At 35.8% G+C, this 17,225-nt stretch overlaps 1 protein-coding gene across 1 annotated transcript in view; it reads left to right on the top strand.

Annotated features, from left to right (window-relative positions):
• Window positions 1-254: 254 nt before the first annotated feature.
• The window catches only part of LOC121388371 (ubiquitin carboxyl-terminal hydrolase 10-like), a 28,875-nt gene continuing 11,904 nt past the window's right edge, over window positions 255-17,225 (top strand). Inside the window, exons 1-9 of the mRNA XM_041519671.1 lie at window positions 255-350; window positions 5,724-5,819; window positions 8,339-8,390; window positions 8,944-9,933; window positions 12,675-12,766; window positions 14,778-14,887; window positions 15,597-15,637; window positions 16,492-16,598; window positions 16,925-17,027. Coding sequence (XP_041375605.1) covers window positions 333-350; window positions 5,724-5,819; window positions 8,339-8,390; window positions 8,944-9,933; window positions 12,675-12,766; window positions 14,778-14,887; window positions 15,597-15,637; window positions 16,492-16,598; window positions 16,925-17,027 — 1,609 coding nt within the window. The 5' untranslated portion in view covers window positions 255-332. The remainder of the gene's footprint in view (window positions 351-5,723; window positions 5,820-8,338; window positions 8,391-8,943; window positions 9,934-12,674; window positions 12,767-14,777; window positions 14,888-15,596; window positions 15,638-16,491; window positions 16,599-16,924; window positions 17,028-17,225) is intronic.

The raw sequence follows: 17,225 nt of genomic DNA on the forward strand, positions 1-17,225 counted from the left end.
CGGGTTTCCTCCCTCAATATCTGTGTGGTTCTTAACCATATGTCTGACGCCATATAACCGTAAATAAAATGTGTGTCGTTAAATAAAAACATTTCCTAAAAAACAGATGGTACTCTCGAGGTATGATTCGCTGCAAATTTCAGAAACTTTCGGAGCTATTCGGCCAATCAGCGAAGAACCGAGATATTCCGAATAATGACGAAATTGTCGACGGAAGGAAAAAAATAAAAATAGCGGTGCGGAAGTATACCTCCATTTGGCCATGCGCATAACGGTCCTCAAACATGGAGAAGCATGGGTTATGATCACCATTAATACATGTTTTTATAGATATGGAGTCGTCAGAACAGGTACACGGGCATTCTCATGATTAGATCGAACTATCCGTCAAGAGTGCTTACTTATCTAACAATAAAACTAGCTTTTGCTAGGTTTTTACATCAGCAAAGTGTGAAATAAGTACATTCGAAAGCAGCTAATCGCATGGGTTTTTTTTTTCTTTTTTAACACCCCAACTTCGTCATATGAATATGGCAAACAGGCCTTTGCATTTTCTTGAATTGATGTTGCCATGCTACCTTTGACACTGGACACTTCCATAATGGTCTTTTAAAATTATATTTTAAAATGATATAGAGTCTTTCTAACAGCTGGTGTCGGATGTTTTTGATCATTCCAGGATTCCTTCATTCAAATCATTGATGCCCAAACTTCAACTTGGCCAAAAATAAAAATGGTATTTAAAGGCTCAGACCCTAGTTTTAACCCATAAAAAATGGACACTAAGTTTAGTTAATTTACAAACCTGTTACTCATTTGGATAAAGTTACAATAGAGTAAAAGAAAAGTCTATGACGTTTAAAATGGGAAATACACATAAAAATAGACCAGAACTCGAATCAGTAAACCGCTACTTCTCAAACACAAGTGCGCTTTTTAAAAAATGTGAAAAATGTAAAAAAATTTTACTACGAACACCATTTTTCATTTAATAATTATTTTGAAAATATATTTCTAAATAATCATGTTTGATGTTTGGTTCCAAACTATATCCTTCATGCAATGGTAATTATAAGAGGTTGACTGCTATCAATTGGTCAGCTGTTAAAATATATACACAATGATAAGGTGTGGACACAAATTGGTTGAATAAATTATGTAGCAGTCTGCATGCTTCTGATGTTTGTAAGTTCGAAACTACTGTCAAAGATAAATTATTCAGTAGATAGCTGTAACCAGTGCCTTACAAAAAAAAAAAAAAAGTACTTCGAAGGCTTATGTCTGCTATTCTTCTGTGCAGTGAGTGTCGTGCAAAAATTGAGAACTTGTAGTTGACACATTCTTTTGATACCATCGGCATGGTTAGGCTATCGGCCTACAGGCTGGTAGGAACTGGGTTCGGATCCCAGTCGAGGCATGGGATTTTTAATCCAGATACCGACTCCAAAGCCTGAGTGAGTGCTCCACAAGGCTCAGTGGGTAGGTGTAAATCACTAGCACCAACCAGTGATCCATAACTGGTTCAACAAAGGCCATGGTTTGTGCTATCCTGCCTGTGGGAAGTGCAAATAAAAGATCCCTTGCTGCCTGTCATAAAAGAGTAGCCTATGTGGCGACAGCAGGTTTCCGCTAAAAACAGTGTCAGAATGACCATATGTTTGACGTCCAATAGCCGATGATAAGATAAAAAATCAATGTGCTCTAGTGGCGTCGTTAAATAAAAGCAAACTTTACTTTACATTCTTTTGATCTCCCTTGAAGTCTCAGATAACTCAATACACATCAAAACGGTATTCACATGTCAAGGCAAGTCAATGAAGATATCAGTTAACTAAATAAACAATCATTTTATGGGTTAGTTTTGATTGATTGTGATATAAATTGGTGGTAGTAAGAGTCCACTTCAAGATATTATTTTTGTGCTATCAATAAATAACGTGTTTGACATTTAGTTACTCATGGACGTGGGTGTAATTCCAGTAAATTTCACATTTGAAACACAATGTCACTAATGAGTTTAAAGGGACATACCCTAGTTTCAACCCGTAAAAATTAACATTAAGTTTATTTAATCTACAAACCTGTATCACATGTGGATAAAGTTACAGTTGAGTGAAACATGAGTCTGTGACTTTGAAATGTTGAAATACCCTCTAAAAATAGACAAAAACTCGACTCCATAACTGTTACTTCTCAGAAGCATGTGTGTTTTTAAAAATATGAGAAATGCATTTTGTGATATTAAAAACATCAGGATGACCAAAAACACTTCAAATGTACGGAAACTGATAACTAAACCATAAAATCTAAGTAAAGTATGATTTCAGTTATCAAAAACGGCTATAATAGTCAAAAATATGCCTTAGTGTTTAAAAACTAGGGTATGTCCGTTTAAAATAATTAATGAAAACAAAACATGTGGATATGATTTATGTAATTTTGTCATTAGGTACATGTACTTTTCAAAAACCACAAATAAATGATGATTTAAAGTATATGTATATGTAATCTATAAGCACTGACCTATAAACGTAATACCAAAAATTTATTAATTAATGTTTAGACATTGTGACTAAGTAATTTTTTTTTTTTTTTATTACCGTATAACCGAAAAAATTTGTGGGGTTTTATTTTCGTGGATTTCGAGGGTAAGTGGTCAACCTCGAAATTATATAACCTCGAACATATTTGAAAAACCCCCATTAAATTCTATCAAAAATAATCATTGTTACCTCTCTAACGAATACAGTATACTATTTACCGGAACTTTTATTTCCCGCGCATGCGCAGACTACAGGAAATCCGCAAAATAATTGTAATAATATATGCAAGACAACAAGTTATTATTTTTGAAGTGAACACGCCACAATATTTATTAACTTGCAAAGAACATAACTAAGTATTTATTGATGAACAAGAAAAAACACGGTACACAATTAATCAACAACCTAAACAGAAAACAGCACTACTGAAATAAAAACGTCAAAATGGTTCGTTTGAATGTCCTTGAACACTATTATATAAAGAACTTCATTTCCACGCAGAACTACTAGAATAAAATACTAGTATTAACAAAATCATTGTTTGAATGCAGCACTACTTGAATATGCACACAGAACAGTTTGGCTAATTATCACGTCGAGCCTCACGCACTGCATCAGTGATTCCGGGATTGGTGAATGCGGCTTTCAACATTTCCTGCCGTGTTTTCAAATTTCCTATGACCTTCATAATCCACCTTGCATGCACTGATTTTATGGCTGAGGTACGCATGTCGATCTTTATGCTTGTAACAACTTGGCCTTCTTTCATAGCCAGGGAAACCTGCTTGGAATACCAGGCGGTGAATTCGGCCTTCAGAGCGTCTTTCAGGGGTTTATTTACACACACATCTTGTGGCTGTAGAGCGTCGGTGCAATTAGGCGGAACAAAGACGATGTTGATATGAGCTTTCTTCATCTTGTCTTGAAAGGCTCGGTCTTGGTGACACTTGAACATATCGAGTATGACCAACGATTTTTGCAGCTTGGGTAGTTTCTGTTCTTTCTTGACACGGTTGACGTAAGGTATGATGATGTTGTCGGCGTATTCATCCATGGTTTTGTTAGTTGACCAGTGATTATCAGAATGTGTGATACCCCAATCACCGGGAAATTTCACACCCTGTGGATGACAACGATCTGTCTTCCCGTCGTAAATCAGCTGCACCGGTAACATGTCCCCACTCAGTGTTGAGGCGACGACAGCTGTGATCATATGTTTGTCGCTCAGTCCAGCTATTTCCACTCGCCTCGATCCCTTCTGATCCATGGTCCACTCGCCACATGGCACAAACTTTAACCCAGTCTGATCAAAGTTTATAATCAGTTCATCTGGAATTTCGTGTTGAATTGCGTTTGTCGAAATTCTGCCAAGAAACTTTCGTTTGATTGTTTTGAAGTTCTCTGGTAACACCCAAGCGCTCGTTGTTGCTTTCCGCTTTGAAAATCCCATCCAATTCAGCAGGGAAGCTGCCCAGCTCTTCGTTAAAGATACCGAGCCACCATTTTCTATCCTGATCCCTGGGTTGCTGGCTTCAATAAGTCCCTTAGAACCAGCTATCACTATTGATGTATTGATCACTCCCCCAGCCCCACGGATGGCTTTCAAATAAGTTTGAATTGTTTTGTCCATATCACCCAATAGCAGGGGTCATCCTCGGTTTTCTTTTGGCAAAGTTTTCTCTGCTAGTTTAATATCTTTTGCAGTAGATTGGATATTTTGCCTGACTTTAAGCATGCGTCTTTTATGTCTGTCCCTAATACTTCGAACTGTCGATTCACTAACTGGGTTATCGAGATCTACTGAAAATGTTCGACTGCATCTTGCCACACCATGTTGAAGTGCATATTTTCCTATCTTGGCAGTTTGTTCGTCGTCAAAAATGTTATATTCACGTTTCCATTTTGTCGATTTAGGTGTCAATATGGCTTTGTTTGCAGCATCGATACATGACGACGGGATTTCAAGTTCTGGTCCTTGTGACGGGGATGGCAAAAAACTATCGCTATCAACAGATTTGTTTAACCAGCTCAAGAGACTCGTTGATTTTAGTTTTGGTTGTAAAATGCGTGCATAACAGTATTCGTGCAATGCTGGTATAATTAGCCAGCTTACCATAGGATTAAGAAGGAAACATGTCAAGCTCAGATTAAACATCAAACAGAATCAATGACTGTGATCAGTTGTTTCTCTAATAGCATACTGTAATAGCCAATCGAGATTGAGTGCTCTATTGTTTAACTGTGAGCTTTGATCGTCTGGTGTAATTGTCGACTGGATGCTGACGACGTGAAACTTTTAATGAAAAATGAATGGTATTTACCAACAGGATTTGTTGAAACAACGAAAATAAAAATGATCAGGTTTAAAGGTTTACCAAACCTCGAAAATAAAAGACCTCCGAACCACGAAAAATTGAGACCACGAAAATTTCCGGTTATACAGTATTATTATTATTTTTTAATATTAAAAGTAAATAATACCAGTATTTAAACATAACTTGTTTTTTCTTCATATTTTTGGGTAGAAGAGTGGGTTTTTTTAAAGTTTTTTTTTTTTTTTTAAATCTTGATAATATAAATTAAATATAAAATTTATTTATTTATTTTTATATAAAAACATCACAGTACGGTACATTGTTTCCTTATTTTTTGTTTATTTGTAAGAGAATTACAAGTCTTAAAAAAAAAATTTGATGGATCAGGGTTTTAGCTCTCATTATTTTGGGCACAACATGTGTTTTCTCTGTTCTGTGCACTATGAGATCTTGTATGTTATTAACAGCTGGTAAAGATGTTGCTGAAATGCATTTCAAGTTATATCGGTCAAATTAAGTTTAACATTTCAGTGGTATTAAGGTAAAACATATTTTGAGGTCAGTGTACTGTTAATAGTGTTACATGTATGTTGTTAAACAAAAATTCCTTTCTAGGTAATGTATTCAGACTCCTGGAAAAGTGTAAAAACAACAACAAGAAAAAAGTCCAGGAAAATGAACCAAAATAGTGCTTAAAAGTCCTGGAGAATGTAAATATTTGAAATTTATGAACCCTGTAATGGAACAATGTAGTGGGCCAGTGATGACTAAATCAATATGCTCTAGTGGTGTCGTTAAACAAAACAAACTAACTGAATGTGTAATCAGACTTAACATACTCTTTTTTTTTTTTAATTGATTTCAGTTTTCTTTTGGAGACTTCAGTGACCTCCTCCCAGACGACTATCAGAAGATACACATCATTCTCCATGGGCGGAAAGATGGAATAAAACACGTTGAGGTAGGTCTCTTGTCAGACAATCTCACATAGTGTGGATAAACAGTGAATTGTTTTGGCAGGATTTAGCTCAGTTGGTTGATCGCTCGCATGAGGTGCTGCTTCGCAGGATCAAACTTGTACCAGTGCACCACATGGAAAAAATGTAGCAAGTTTCCTCTGATGACTACGAGACAGACATTCTAATTGTTTGACATTCAGTGAATTTTTGGTCTTGACTTTTGGCTTCATGCACAATAATAACCGGCCTCAGTGGCGTCGTGGTTAGGCCATCGGTCTACAGGCTGGTAGGTACTGGGTTTGGATCCCAGTTGAGGCATGGGATTTTTAATCCAGATACCGACTCCAAACCCTGAGTGAGTGCTCCGCAAGTCTCAATGGGTAGGTGTAAACCACTTACACCGACCAGTGATCCATAACTGGTTCAACAAAGGCCATGGTTTGTGCTATCCTGCCTGTGGGAAGTGTAAATAAAAGATCCCTTGCTGCTAATCAAAAAGAGTAGCCCATGTAGTGGCGACAGCGGGTTTCCTCTCAAACTCTGTGTGGTCCTTAACCATATGTCTGACGCCATATAACCGTAAATAAAATGTGTTGAGTGCGTCGTTAAATAAAACATTTCTTTCTTTCTTTCATGCACAATAAATAAACTATCTCTGACAGTAATTTTGTGATATGATATATTTAACAGACGGTAATTTTTATTTCTTTAATCTTTTAAAACTTAAAATTAATATTTTGTCCAGAATTATAAAATAAAATAAATAAAAAACTGACCTGTAAACAATGTTGTCTACTTGTTGTAGACATTTGACAGGGGTTAAGGTTAGTAGACCAGTTTTTATTTTCATGTGCTAAAGCATTGTAATAATACAGCTAATTATGAATTTGATTGACATCAGTATTCCAATGAAGTCACTTTGCATCTCCTTGCAATAACCATAAACTGGGTACATGACGTTTCCGTTTTAAGAATGCTGGAGAAATTGCTGTTGAATTTTTTTTTATTTGAACATTACTAATGCACCTGAATGCGTTTGAAGAACATTTTGTAATTAAAAAGTTGTACCTTTTACGAAATATGGATTTGAAGTGAAATTACAGTAAGATATCTATCTATTATGTACGGAGCTAAAACAACGGTGCGAAAAGTGACTATTGTCAACCTTAGTGAAAGCCAACCTTTGAGAAGGGGTAGTGGCTTTCTCAAACATTTGTCAAACACTACATTATTAAGTGCTGGTGTTGATTTTGTGTTATTAAATTCACGATCATTACAATGGTATTCATTAAGGTTGCAATAAATCATTTACAATGGATCTATATTTGTACATTGATTTTCACCCCAAGGCTTATCATTCTGCAGTATCTACTTGTGCAAAGTTGGTTCATTAAAAACGTACTATTTCTGCTTTAAAACACACATGAGGTGCCTCCCCCCAAGGCCACTAGTGTTGCATATATGTATTTTAAAAAATGACAAGATTTGCATATTAGATCATTTTCTTATTTTTGTTGTGTAAATACACATTTTGTATGATCGATCACTCTAGGTGGACTTAACATGGGCTTTTTTTTCCTGTTCCATTTCCAGTTCTAATCAGTGCCCCTTGACTGGTACACATGTATATACCAAAAGTCAAAGTATCACTTGGCAGTGTTTCTGCCAGAAATAATTTTTAGGGTATGGCGCTATGTTATTGAATGCAACCACAGTCAACAGGGGCTATGGGGGGCCCTCCTCCACAAAGAAAATGGGTTACATTTAGGGTTAGGCTTAAGAAAATCATACAATAATGATAAGAGTCATTAATTTTGTCAAAATGTTAACTTTAAAAAATTCAAATTTGGGTATGGCGCCATACCCATAAATTTTACCCTCTGGCAGAAACCCTGCTTGGAACCTTTTTTCTTTGTGAGGAGAGTACATGTCATATAAAAGAATCCCTCCTGCTATTTGGTAGGCATGTATCCTACATGTGTGTGTAACAGTGGGTTTCCTCTCTTATACTCTAGATGAAGAGTCAAACATCTTACAAATAACCCCAAATAACTAGTTTAAAATGTGTTGAGGAGGTGTTTTTAGGCAAATATGCTATTCCTCCTTTTCTTAACAGTATTCATGTATGTATTCAGTTTTAAAAGGGCGGGACATAGCCCAGTGGTAAAGTGTTCGCTTGATGCACGGTCGGTCTAGGATCAATTCCCGTCGGTGGACCCATTGGGCTATTTCTCGTTCCAACCAGTGCTCCACAACTGGTCTAACAAAGGCCTTGGTATGTACTATCCTGTCTGTGTGATGGTGCATATCAAAGATCCATTGCTGCTAATCGAAAAGAGTAGCCCATGAAGTGGCAACAGCGGGTTTCCTCTCTCAGTATCTGTGTGGTCTTTTACCATATGTCTGACACCATATAACCAAAAATAAAATGTGTTGAGTGTGTCATTAAATAAAACATTTCCTTCCTTCCTTCCTTCCTTCCTTCAGTTTTAAAATATATATTATATATTTTGTATTTCAGTTTCCATGGGACACCTGTAAGGAACCTTGGGCAGTTCCACATACTGCAGATGGTATGTGTACGTAGGAGTTAGCTAAATATTTAAAAAGATTGTAATTTCTAAATAGTACGGTTTAACTTAGTCGGAAGGGCTAAATATTGCAATTGATAATAATACAAATGTCATGTACAATGTACTTGCACATATATCTATTTGTAGTAATGTCAAATACAACTAAAGTCCATTGGAACATAGTCCAATACATCTGCCGTCAACTGAGTTTGACGTCCGATTCACTTCTATGTACATGTATATAATGAAGAGGCCACATCACACTTGCGCAATATTAAAATATTAAGAATACTAGATTTGTATTGAAATATTTTGAACAATTTGTTGTAAATTTCATAATTGGTGGCTTGTATAATACTCTTTTAACACTTGTTCCACAGTTAAACGATTGGATCGCTTTTGAAATGTTACACAAATGCGATATGACCAACTTAGTTGGTAATTAGAGGAAAATCCTTGAAAATAATTTTTAAAGGTGGAAAATGACACTTACAAAGTAATGGAATTTGGTTGAACCGTGATCAACTACAACTTGATACATTTTTGTTCTTAGGTGAAGGCTACCATGGCAACACCATTGCTGATGTTCACCAGGTCCCTCCAATGGGCATCCCTCCGCAGTTTGTGCCCTGCCTTGTGGCTGGAATGCCTCCTATTCCTGCCATGGTCCCTGTTGGCGCGTACCCCATGGGTCATCCGCACATTGTGAATGGCTTGCCGGTCCCCACCGGACAGGTGGCCCAAGTTGTCCCTTACCCGCAGTACGGTCATCCCGCAAGTGGGTCAGTGCCGTCAAACCTCCCTGATAACCGCTACTGTGAGATGAAGAATGAAGGCGCGGGCATGACCGCTAAATGCGCAGGTTTTGAGAACGAAGATTGCGAGCTTCGGGATGTCATCGTGGATTCGGCATCGAAACCAGTTTGTCAGCAGGTGCCGAAAACCGACGTGGAATTTTCAGGTGTCCCGTACGGTAGCGCAGTTAACAAAGTCGAGCCTACTGAAGCTTCTATGGAAATTGAAACCACTGCGAATGCAGAAAAACCATCTGCAGTTAACGATCATACTGAAGCTGAGAAGCGTGTTGACGAAAATGACACTCGTGGTAATGTTGGAAATGATAGTATTTCTAAAAGGACTACGGATAGTATGAATGCGCAAGCGTCCAGTCAGATGGGGGAGTCATCAACAGCAGCAGTAGAAGCAGAAAGCCATTCACCCGAACCTCAAACTGCCGTGGTGGCGGAATCGTACACTACCGAGGACTCGGTAGCCTTTGATAAAAATGACCCGCCCCTGCCCTCACATGGTGCTACATCTCCCAGCTCGGAGCCTAGTGTTGCGGGATCAGGCCCAGTCCAAGTCCGTACCTGGGCCGCCCTCTTCAAGAATGAGAAGACTGCCAACATGGCGAAGGTGACCTACATTGGCGCTGGTGATGGATTCAAGCAGGAGAGTCCAGCAAATGCCACCAACAAGAAGAACGAAACCGTGGAGCTCCCAGTCCCAGTGTCCGAGGATTCGGCTGCGTCTAAACTTGGAGGTGATCTTTTAGTTTTTTTGTACTTTTTCATTCGTTCATTCTTTATTGACAGAGCTATAAAGCTCATAAGTTACATCAAGAAAATATATAAATACACAGGTGAACAATGGTGACACGTAATGAAATAAGGTGCAGTGGGAAGTAAGTAAACAAGACGATTTTAGGGGCAGGACGTAGCCCAGTGGTAAAGCGCTCACTCGATGCGCAGTCGGTCTGGGATCGATCCCCATCGGTGGGCCCATTGGGCTATTATTCGTTCTAGCCAGTACACCACGACTAGTATATCAAAGGCTGTGGTATGTACTATCCTGTATGGGATTGTGCATATAAAAGATCCCTTGCTGCTAATCGAAAAGAGTAGCCTATGAAGTGGCGACAGTGCGTTTCCTCTCTCAATATCTGTGTGGTCTTAACCATATGTCCGACACCATATAACCGTAAATAAAATGTGTTTAGTGCGTCGTTAAATAAAACATTTCTTTCTTTCATTCATTCTTTAGTGACTGAGCTATACAGCTTATAAGTTACATCAAGAAAATATATAAATAAACGGGGGTAGAATTAAAAAAAATTCAGGGCACGGCCATTTTGGCTTTGGGTTTGAGGACATTTTTGGGGCACCAAGGCCAGTGGGCAGGGCACCAAGGGCAACATTTCTTTCAAGGGTAGGGCACCAAGGCCACTTTCTGTAAAGTTTTCACTGATGCGAGTGAGAGATGAGGTTCCATTCCACAGGACACACAATGAATGAAATAAAGTAAGTGATGATTTTTCTCTCAGCAAACGAGTAATTTTAAGACTAAAACTGTAAATGAAACAGAAGAAAAATGCTAGTAAATCGTTGATTTGAGCAAAATTTGAAAACTAATTGTAATAGGTTTTTCAAATTTTGATTCAAACTGGCAATTCACTACAGTTTATCTTCATTTTTCCCTTTTTTATAACCAGATTTACTCTTTATATTTTTGAAAAAAAACTTGAAATACACAGCAATACAGCCAGTTTACAGTGTTTTGCCAGCCAAATGGCTTCAGTCGATCACGTGACTCGGCGCGTGACGTCACCGTGAAACGTCCTATAAAAAAAGTGCGTCTCTCCCATTATCGCTTTTAGATATTGGCTTTGTAATTCCCTTGTAGCCGGTATTGTTTTTATTTTGGAGCCAATCAATTGCTCAATCAAAAACTCCCTCTTTTAGGGAAATACTTTATTTTATAATTTATACCCTTTTGACCTGAGCACAGAAAAAAATATTTAGTCCTGACATATAAATATTTATATTTCAAAATTTTAATAATAAAAAGTCCATTAATTCAATAAATGATTATTATTTAAGCAATAGCAGTCTATTTCGCCTTTTCTCCCACGTGATCTTCCCTGCGCAGAAGAGTCTTTATAGAGCGATTGCGTGTCTGAGAGTCGGCAATAATTTCTTTGGATTTCTGTTCTTATGGATGAATACACGGCAAGTGACAAATGCTGCAAAGTTCAATTTAGTTGGTACCAGGCATGAGAAGGGCACTAGGGCATACAAGGAAGGCAACCACGGCTACTTATGGCCGTGGACACAGTCCAATTTATCGGGGCACCGCGTCCAGTAACAAGGGCACCTACGGCAATAAGATACAATGGAAAGTAAGTAAACAAGATGCATGCATCCATGCAGATTGTTTATATTATAATAGAATTTTCACAACATTACCAGCATATACCTAATCTGCTGAAATATGACCTCTATTAGAATTTAGAGTATGTTGTTGACTTTTAAGATTTTTAAAATACCATTTTGGTTTCTACTTGTAAATGGATGTCACGTCTGTCTATGATTCTAGTCCAAGATGCCATGAAAATTTAATTGTTACTTTATATTCATATTTTCTAGCAAATAAATATGGCCATTTCCAGTCTTTACGGTCACTGACAAGCATAGAGGTACCATAGCAATGACTGCTAAACAGGTTGAAGTCGATAGGAATCTTATCTTCTTTTTTTTCTCTTTTCTTTTCTTTCTTTTTTTATTTACATGTATAACACAGTCAGAGTTTGTTATTTTCGTCTCTGTAATCTCGAGTGCCATGGATATCTCACTTATCAAGAATTTGTTCTGTTAGTATAATTATCACTCAGTATCTACATATGTGGTGTTTTATCTCAAATGCCAATATTTGGAACTTGTTTTCAACATCAAGATATCAAAGCTTACTGGATTTGTTTTCCTTCTTTTTTTTTATATATATATATATATATATATATGTAATAAATAGAATAATAAACTCGGTACCGGTTATTATCAAATTTATGTCCCTCGTGAAATATGTATATGTGTATATGTATATATATATATAAGTATATGTATATATATAATATATATATATATATATATATATATATATATATATACATATACATATATATATATATATATACATATACATATACATATACATATACATATACATGTACATATACATATACATATATATATATATATATATATATATATATATATATATATATATATATATATATATATATATATATATATATATATAAATATATATATAAAAATACATAAGGATTAAGTATCAGTATATATATATATATATATATATATATATATATATATATATATATATATATAATACATAAGGATTAAGTTCAGTATATATGTATATATATATATATATATATATATATATACTGAACTTAAACCGTATGTAAAACCTTATGTATCTTTTCAGATTTTCTTCTCAATGTTAAGCTGGAGCACAAAGTGATAGCCCTGCAACCCCGAGGACTTGTTAACAGAGGCAACTGGTGCTATATCAATGCTGTATCCTTTGGAAATGTTCACATGTGGAAACGGTTCCCTTAATGTTTTAGAAATTGTATCAGATGTTACAGGAATTCTTTGATTGGTTTTTTTACTTAGTTCTTTAGAAATTATGGGTTTCACCTAGCGATATTTGGCAATTATATCAGATATAATGTGTTTGCCTATCATGTCGTTCTTTGGCAATTGTATTTGATGTGACGTGTTTGCCCATCATGTAGTTCTTTGGCAATTGTATCCAATGTAACATGTTTGCCCAACATGTAGTTCTTTGGCAATTGTATCCGATGTAACGTGTTTGCCCATCATGTAGTTCTTTGGCAATTGTATCCGATGCAATGGATTCCCACATAATGAAGTTATTTGGAAAGTGTATTAAAAGTTAAAGGTTAGAAATTGTATTAGAAGTTAAAGGTTAGAAATTGTATTAAAAGTTAAAAGTTAGTTCTTTAGACATTTTATCAGATGTTAAAAGTTTCTCTTTAATCTTTTGTAAATTACCGTATAACCGGAAATTTTCGTGGTTTGGGGTATAAAATCATTTCAAGGTTTCTTATTTTCATCGTTTGCCAAATCTGAATTGAAAGTGATTTTATTTTCGAGTTTTAGCAAGTCTAGGTACAAGAATATTTGTTATTGTTGATTAAAGTTTCACCTCGGCTGTCGGTTGTGAGATAGCACCGACGTGTAATGTTAAACAATAGAACACGCAGCTGTAGCCTAATTGGCCACTGTCATACCCGCTATGCTATTCGCAAGACAACTGATCACAACTGATTTTGTGTAAAGCAATTACGAAGTATGTGTGAACAAACCACTTAAGGACGTCATGAAGTTCACCACATGGTATTCAAAGTAGGTTTCCCTGGCTATGAAAGACGGCGAAGGTGTAAAAGACATCAAGATCGAAATGCGTACTTCGACAATAAAACCAATTCATGCAAAGTGGATTATGAAAGTTATGGAAGAATTAAAAACACGCCAAGAAATGTTGAAATCTGCATTCATCCACCCCGGAATCACTGATGCAGTGCGGGCGGACATTGACAAAAACAATATACGAAATTTAAAAATATTTCATTATATTCTATAACATTCACACAATAATCTTTTTTAAATTCTAACTTGTTGTCTTGACTATATTATTTTCTTGTCGTATCCGGTGGACCGCATGACAGGAAATAAAATGTTCGGTAAATTGTCATTGTGTTATGGTTTTCACAATAAATATTTTAGATAGAATTTGTTGATGTTTTCAAATATTTTCAAGGATTTATATTTTCGATGCTGACTACTTACCCTCGAAACCCACGAAAATAAAAATCCTCGAAAATTTCCGGTTATACGGTACATAGATTTTTTTTGGTCTTTGATATTTAAAAATTTCCTTTTTTATGAAAGATGTCCCACCCTCGGAGGGCTGGTATGGCAATACTGCATTTGCACTAGACAAAGGCCACAAACAACGGCCCTTGTATTAGACGTTACAGGTTTTCACCTAGTTCTTTGGACATTTTATCAGATGTTAAAAGTAGAGCTGGGCGGTATACCACATATACTATTTCGGTATTGGAAAATGTTTCCCACCATTTAATAAAGCACTAATAATATATTTGACAAACGTAAAATGGGTTGGATATAAATCGGACAAGAGCCTTGTGTATGGAATTTTATTTTATTTAGATGAAATTAGCGGGTGAGCCGTAACTCAGACATGCATTTTAAAGCCGAGTATACTGAAAATGCTGCTCGATATCGGTATCTGTATGGGTATTGTGTCAATACCGAATACTGTACTGATACTGAGGTAAATCGCCTAAAAAAATACAGATACCGAACCTGAAATTCCAATACCGCCCAGCTCTAGTTTAATGTTTCCTTCTAATTTGTTGTTAATTGTATTAGATGTTACAGATTCCCTTTAATCTTTTGTAAATTAAATCCGTTCTTATGTTTTATTTCATCTAAAGTAAAAATAAGATTTTGTTTATGGACCTTAACTGTCTGACAGACTCTTCAGGCTCTTGTTGCCTGTCCTCCATTTTACCATCTTCTGAAAAAACTCTCTACTGCGCGTCTGCTAACCCGAGGGCCCAGTTCCACACCCATCCTCGATAGTTTGTGAGTTTTTGTTGACTGTGTTACTGTTAAGCATTATAACATCATCATACTTCTTTTCTTTTTTTCATGCCAACTAGTGCCTCATAACTGGTACATCAAAGGCAGTGGTATGTACTGTCCTGTGATAATATGTATATATGAAAGATCCCTTACTGCTTTATCGGCAAGAGTGACCTAGATGTATATATGACAGCAGCAGGTTTCCTCTTTTTCTACTGACCCATTGTCTAAAATAGCCATATGTTAGACACCAAATAGCTATTGTTTAAAACGTGCTGAATTGTGGTTAAACAAACATTCCTGTCCTTTCCAATGTGGACCAAATGATCATCTTCAAATTTCGTATGTTAAGTTTATTACATTTTTTAAATTGTATTAATGATCATTGACATCTGCATTTTATTCAGAAATATAGTACATTGTTTAAAGAGGATTACAAATAAGTGCCTTAAATTTGATGCTTAATTGGTATCTACCGATTAAGACCAATTTTATGGTCAGTTCACCCCAGTTGTTTGAAAATGCGCACTATCACACCCCAGCCGATGTGACCGTCACAGAAGTCTTAATAGATAAGTTTTCAATTACTTACATGTATTGGTTTTAAAACATCATCAGATTTTTAAAGTATGAGGAATGTATGATTTGTATTGTGTGTATGAAATTGTCTTCATGTTTAAAAATGTTTATGGATGTTTTTATTTTTCAGTGTTGATTTTGTCAAGAAGTTTTCTCCCATGACTCGTTTAAGTAAGCATTTCGTTATATTAATAATGATAATAACAATAATAAGTTCATTTATACAGCGTTAAACTCCACACTAATGTATGCTCAAAGCACATTACATAATAAAACATATAATAACATAATAAAACAATTGGTAGGATAATACTAAAATAAGAAATACATATGATTTGTTATAAATGCTTAAGAGAGGGAGATAAAAAGTCAAACTGGATAATTAAAAGTACTGGATAAACAAATGTGTTTGAGGAAGTTTTTTAAATGATTTAAGATTTGTGGCATTTTCAAGAGCGTCTGGCCTATTAATATTAATTTGTTCAGTTTAAATGCAGAAAAAAAGGTAAAAACGTATACACTATATCTACACACAAATATATAAACGTTACTTCTTTGGAAGGGACAGGGGAGTAATTAATATATTAGAAGTGTCTCAGTACTTTGTCATGATGGTCAGATTCACAAATGTGACTGAGTCGATTCGTGGTGCGATTCTACAGAAATATCATGTCTTGTATAAGCTGAGTAAAGGCTTCACTAGATTATCTGTAACTTAGCAATTAATCAGCTGAACTCAACAGTAATAACACTTGATTAGTCTCGGATAGGTTTGCAGTGCAATACACCAGTACAAAGTTATATATGGGCCATTCCATGGGTATGGAAATTTCAAAATGATCTGTTAAACTAAGATATATCTATATGTGATATTTAATTTTTTTCATTTGGTAAGTTTTAAATTATTATCATAGTACTTTGAAAAGTGAAAGGTCTCCTACCTGGAAATACTTTAACATTATTAGCATTTTATTAGGACAGCCAGTGGTTTGTTATTACATAGAGTAAAATATTTGTTTTGGTAGGTGGTCCGAGAAATCGAAGGAGTTTAGAACTGGTGTCTGGACCCGCATTTGAACCAGAAAATATCTACCGGATGTTGCAGGTCATAGAAGTCAACCATTGTTTCAAGGTGTGGAAAACAAACAAGTCATTTCTTTATCCTTAAGAATTAACAGCCCTTCACAATTAAAATCATTTTCATGAGTATACGAATGAATTCAACAGGGTTATTGGCAGCCTAAGATGAAAACAGTTATCAATTTTAATAAATTAATTATCCTTTGCAAAATCAACATTTTTGGAATCGGGGTGACAAAAAAGAGAGAATACTTTGGATGGGTTTTGGTGGGTGGATGGAGGTGTTGGCTTTTTTTCCTTTTTTTTTTTTTTTTTTTTTTTTTTGTAAAAGGGATCCTTAATATGATTTTGAGTATGAATTTATTTTTATTTTGCCAGCTTGGTAAGCAGGAGGATGCTGAAGAATTTCTTAGCTGTATTCTGGACGGTTTGCATGAAGAAATGGCTGCAGCGATCAGTGCTGTCACCAACGACAGCCCAGGTAAAGTGCGATTATTTTCTTTACATGGGATGGATCGATCTCAGTTTTCTAAGCACTCACCTGAGGTGCTTGGGTCATAGGATGAAACCCATTTATTGAATCTTTTTGGGCGGTTTTCTCTTCATCCCAAACAATTTAATTTTTTGTCCCCAACTGCAGGTAACCATAGGTTTTGTTTTTGTCCCACATAGTTTTCCG

This window comes from Gigantopelta aegis, chromosome 14, assembly GCF_016097555.1.
Source record: "Gigantopelta aegis isolate Gae_Host chromosome 14, Gae_host_genome, whole genome shotgun sequence".
Lineage (NCBI taxonomy): Eukaryota > Metazoa > Mollusca > Gastropoda > Neomphalida > Peltospiridae > Gigantopelta > Gigantopelta aegis.